At 36.0% G+C, this 5,197-nt stretch overlaps 1 protein-coding gene across 1 annotated transcript in view; it reads left to right on the top strand.

Moving 5' to 3' along the window:
* slc1a7b (solute carrier family 1 member 7b) overlaps window positions 1-5,197 on the top strand; it is a 33,465-nt gene that overhangs the window by 24,899 nt on the left and 3,369 nt on the right. Inside the window, exons 8-10 of the mRNA XM_017434295.3 lie at window positions 979-1,173; window positions 2,657-2,791; window positions 2,941-3,040. Of these exons, the coding sequence (XP_017289784.1) occupies window positions 979-1,173; window positions 2,657-2,791; window positions 2,941-3,040 (430 nt within the window). The remainder of the gene's footprint in view (window positions 1-978; window positions 1,174-2,656; window positions 2,792-2,940; window positions 3,041-5,197) is intronic.

The raw sequence follows: 5,197 nt of genomic DNA, 5'->3' as shown, positions 1-5,197 counted from the left end.
AGGATTCTAACGAGCCTCCATTGTTAGGAGAGTGAGAACAATTTGCAAGCAATCCAGCTTACATCACATCTCAGCTTTAAAAGCTCAACTCCACACTTTCTATTTCTGAATTGAGAAAGCTCCTCGGATGAGAAGTGAAACATCTTCAACTACAGAATAGAAGTCCAGTTGTTTTTGTTTTTTAACTTTTTTGAATTTACCATGGCCTGGATGGCTGAGAATCTACACCAGCATATTGTTATAGTGAGAAATCCAGTCATAAGGGGTGAAAACATTAACACTTCAGGTGTTATCTCATCAGATGACAACATGGCTTAGAGGCCTGAGACACAGCAAGACATTAATCAGTAACCAATGCCTACCCATTTTACAGCTAACATGCACAAACATTCACATGAAAAGCCAAAAGGGTAATTAGCAGGCCTTTTATATCATAACAGATGAGGTAGGTGGGACTACTACAGCCTGCCGAAGCATACAGGAGCCCAGAAGGAAAACACTTCTGGCTACGAAAGATCTGCCTGTAAAGAAACAAACTAAAAACAAAGCAGCAATATTTAGAGAATGCTGGTCTGCTAGTAAGAAATACTGAAACCACAAGAAGGAGGAAACATTAAAACATACTAGAATTAAACAGAACAAAGTTAATTGTGAAACTGATTAATTTTGCTTTTTCTACATGTAAAAGTGGTTCAGGTCATTTTAAAATGATACAAATAATCACTACCCACAGAGTTTCTGAGTGATCAGTCACAATTAATCACAGTGTGTTTATTGACCTCAAGCTTCTGTTCCATATTAATTTTTGTCATTTGTTTCATCATCTCATCAGTCAGTAGTTTTTTGTTTTCCTTTTCTTTGAAACCATTAAATAAATTCACTTGTGTGCAAGTCAATGTGATATTAGTGGGGTTATTTATGTATCAGTCTTTTGATGTTATATTCTGACCTTTCTGTCTTTTTCTCTGTCTTTTTCAGTTCTGCCACTCTGCCTATAACTTTCAAGTGCCTCTTAGAGAACAATCACATTGACCGTCGCATTATACGATTTGTGCTCCCTGTGGGTGCCACAATCAATATGGATGGCACTGCTCTCTATGAGGCTGTGGCAGCTATTTTCATTGCACAAGTTAATAATTATGAGCTGGATTTTGGACAAATCATCACCATCAGGTCAGTGAATACTGCATCTGCTTTTTAAGATCATTTAAATGCAACACCCAATTCAAAAAAAGTTGGAATGTTGTGTAAAATGTAAATAGAAACAAAATGTAATGATTTGCAATTGTATAAAATCATATTTTGTCTTGTTAAAATATGCAAGGCCTTCCCTGAAAAAATGTCTGGATTTCAGCATATGTTGTTCTAAAACCTGTCTATACTGTAAGCTGCCCATGCAATAGGCACTAATGCACTCCCATACCATCAGAGAGGCAGACCTTTGAGCTATGTGCTGATAAAAAACTGAACAGATGGTTTTTCAGAGGCTGGTAAGCCCCTGCCCATTTTATTCCTCTCAGAGATTCAGCCTTTCTAAAATGCTTTTTTTAATGCCAAATCCTTCTGCCAATTAATCTAATCTGTTAGAAATGCTCCTCAAGCTGTTTCCTATTTGTACCACTTACTTTTATTCTTTATCTTATCCCTGTCTTTTTTGAGATGTGTTGCTGCCATAAAAACCAGAATGAACTTTTAAAAGAAAAATAGTACACTTTATTAGTTTAAATATTTGATATGTTTACTATGTTCCATTGTGAATAAAAATTGAGTTTATGAAATTTGCAAATCATTGTATTCTATTTTTATTTACATTTTTACATATTTTTATTAACTTTTATTTCAATACAAAGTTTTATTATTATTCTCCAAAGTCTTGTATTGATGATAGGAGAGTTGGACTGTTGAACATAACCTTCTCCATTACAATGCAAAGGTTCTCCGTGAGTGAGGTTAGGGTCTGGACTTAGGCCAATTTATGTGTAAAATTCACGTCTACTCTATACCATTCTTCGATGGATAACTGTTACTAACTGGCATTTTGTAACATGTTGATTTGGTCTGTATTTTTATTGTGAATTCGCACTATAGAGATAAACCAGTTCGATCATTAAGTTGAACTGTATCCTGGAAGAGTGTTTGCAGAATGTTTCTTCATGTAAAAAATGCTGTTTTGGATACTGCTACGTCTAATAAATTCTCGCTGTTTTTTTGGGGGGGGGGTTTTTGCTTTTGCTTTTTATGGTGACTTGGGAGAGTTTTTATGCAGGAGCGTTTTAGAAATCTCACAAATGCAGGAATAAAACAAGAACTCACTCTTTGTTTCCTACTACGCTCATTTTATTTGACTTTATGTGAATACCTTTTAAAATATTTCCAATGTAAAAATAAAATTCCTTCTTGCAGATTAAGAAATATTATACAATGAAGATTTAGTTTCACAAAAATAATCAATGTAATTTTTACTCAAAAAAATATGAAGTGTTGTGTGGTAAATTGTGTTGCTGTCTCTATTTTTAATGACATTTTCTAGTTCCTTTATGAGGTGTATAACCTTGATTTTATTATAGAAAAAATTTGTCCAAGCATAATGTCTATAAAAATATTTTTTTGTGTGTTGAAATGCAGAAGTCATACTAACCTCCCAAATCTTCACCAGCATCACAGCTACTGCAGCCAGTATTGGTGCAGCTGGCATCCCACAAGCTGGACTGGTCACCATGGTGATTGTGCTAACATCTGTTGGATTGCCAACTGATGACATCACCCTCATCATTGCAGTGGACTGGGCATTGTATGTTGGACTTTATTCCACTTTAATTATTTTCTAAAGAACCAAGCTAACCACAACAGCACACAAAACTCATTAATTTTGTTTTAGCAACATTTTTGCCTTTAAATGGCATCATGTCCTACAAAATGTCTCTCTGTCCTCTTCTTCAGAGACAGATTCCGCACAATGGTAAATGTGATGGGTGATGCTTTGGCCACAGGTATTATGGCACATATTTGCAGGAAAGACTTTATAAAGGAGGGAGATGGGGTGAGTTCTAATCATTGCTTCACTTCTTCAAGTTTCATCTCCATTTTATAACTTATCACTTCTGAGACTATTTTAATTGGCTTCACTGAGCTGTTAGTGTCACTTCTTATATTGAAAAGATAGCACATATAGGTGCTTTGTTCTTTATGTGAACCTATTAAAAACTTAGAGTCCCACTCCAGCAGTAATTGTTCGCCTAAACATGTGGCTGTCTTTCTAAATAGTTTGTATATTTCAAACTGGGCGTAGTTTCAGAGCCAGAAATGCAAACAAAGCAGGATTAAACATTTTTACGAAGGTAAATTCAAGTGTTAACTGACCTTTAAGAGCTGACTGCTACCACACAGTTGTGTCTTCAAAAAAAAAGTTGGAACAGTGTTTTCTGACATGATATATGACAGATAGTGTAGTTCACACCGGCTCACTGCCGAGATGTTTTATTTTTTTATTTGATTATTTGATGAGATGTAATCTCTGCACAGAATCTAAATGATTTTTTGGTATTGTTTGCCATCTTTGGGGAGGACTAAATTTTCAGATTACAGAGTGTCTGCCACCTTGACAATAAAAGCAAAATACTAAATGTACTTCCTAATTTTGCCCCATCTTTTGCTTAACTTCTCATAGTTCTTCTTGCAAGATTAGTGTCAGAAATGACTTTCTGTATAGGGCTGGAGCACAGGTACACTACTAAGTTTGTAAAGTATATAATGATTTGAGGTTTCTGGTCATAACTAGCTAAATTTTCATGTTATCAGTTTTTCACATATATAGTGCTTTACTAAAGTATTCACCCCCCTTAGTATTTTGTCTGTTTTTTGTTACCTTACAGTCTGGAATTTATTTAGATTTTAAAAATTTGATTAAAATAAACAATTATACCAAAAATATTTCAGATTAATGAAAGTAAATGGGGACTTTTTTATATTATTTTTCAAAAACAAATCTGAAAATCGTGTGTGCATTTGTGTCCCCAAAACTCAATACTTTAGTATCGCCACCTTTTGCAGCAGTTACAGCATGAAGTCTTTTCGGGCCTGTCTCCATAATCTTCTGGTTTAGATTTTCAGTCATCAAGGACATGGTAAATCAAAAAAAGGGTTAAAAGACTAAAACAACTGGATGCTGATTCCCCTCACTCTCTTCACAATAGAGGCTTGTTTGGGTCTTTGTTTGTCTCGCTCACAAATGGGCCACTGAGCTAGATTCATAAATATATGTGAATCTAGCATGCATAACATTTCAGCTTTAAAAGTTTGAACTCCACTTCACCCTCTCTGCTTCTTGAACTGATAAAGCTCCTTGGATGAGAAGAGAAACATCTTCAGCTACAGAACAGAAGTCTAGATGTTTTTGTTTTTTTAATCCTATTTTAGATTCTCCATAATCTTGGTCCATCTAACCTCTGGAATTTTGTCCGTTCTTCATGTCTAAACAGCTGCAGCTCCTTCAGGTTGGATTGGTGTAGTTTGTGTCCACCAATCAACCACTCAAACCAGAGATTCTCAGTTGAATTGAGGTTTGGGCTTTGACTGGACCAATCCAGGACATTTACCTGGTTCTCCTCAAACCAGTGCAGTGTTTGAGCTCATTGTCCTGTTAGAGGGTGAACCTCTGCCTCAAGTTCAAAAGTCTGGAAGACTCCAACAAGTTTCTCTGTATTTTGCTCCATCCATCTATCTTCTAACTCCAGCCAGTTTCCCAGTCCCTACTGATAGAAAACTTCCCCATAACATGATGCTGTCACCACCATGCTTCATTGCAGGGATGGTACTCTCAGCATGATGAGAGGTGGTAGGTTTGCCTTAGACATGGTGTCGTCTTTGATGTTTGGTCTCATCTGACAACAGCATCTTCTGAGAAGAAACGCTAAACAGTCTAGCATTTTTTTAACCATTTCATTTTTCTTTTGTCCTTTCATGACATCCAGCTTTGTGCAGCTTATATTGGACAGATCCTCCCATGTGTGCAGAAAAGTTACCCAAGGTTTCATCAGGGTTATCTTTGTCCTCCTGGATGTTCAAAAAAAAGTTAAAAAACAAAAACAACTGGACTTCTATTCTGTAGTTGAAGATGTTTCACTTCTCATCCGAGGAGCTTTCTCAATTCAGAAATAGAGAGTGTGGAGTTGAGCTTTTAAAGCTGAGATGTGATGTA

The sequence above is a fragment of the Kryptolebias marmoratus genome, linkage group LG18, assembly GCF_001649575.2.
Source record: "Kryptolebias marmoratus isolate JLee-2015 linkage group LG18, ASM164957v2, whole genome shotgun sequence".
NCBI classification, from domain to species: domain Eukaryota; kingdom Metazoa; phylum Chordata; class Actinopteri; order Cyprinodontiformes; family Rivulidae; genus Kryptolebias; species Kryptolebias marmoratus.
The sequence above is the reverse complement of the archived record's forward strand: the minus strand, read 5'-3'. Positions and strand labels throughout refer to the sequence as shown.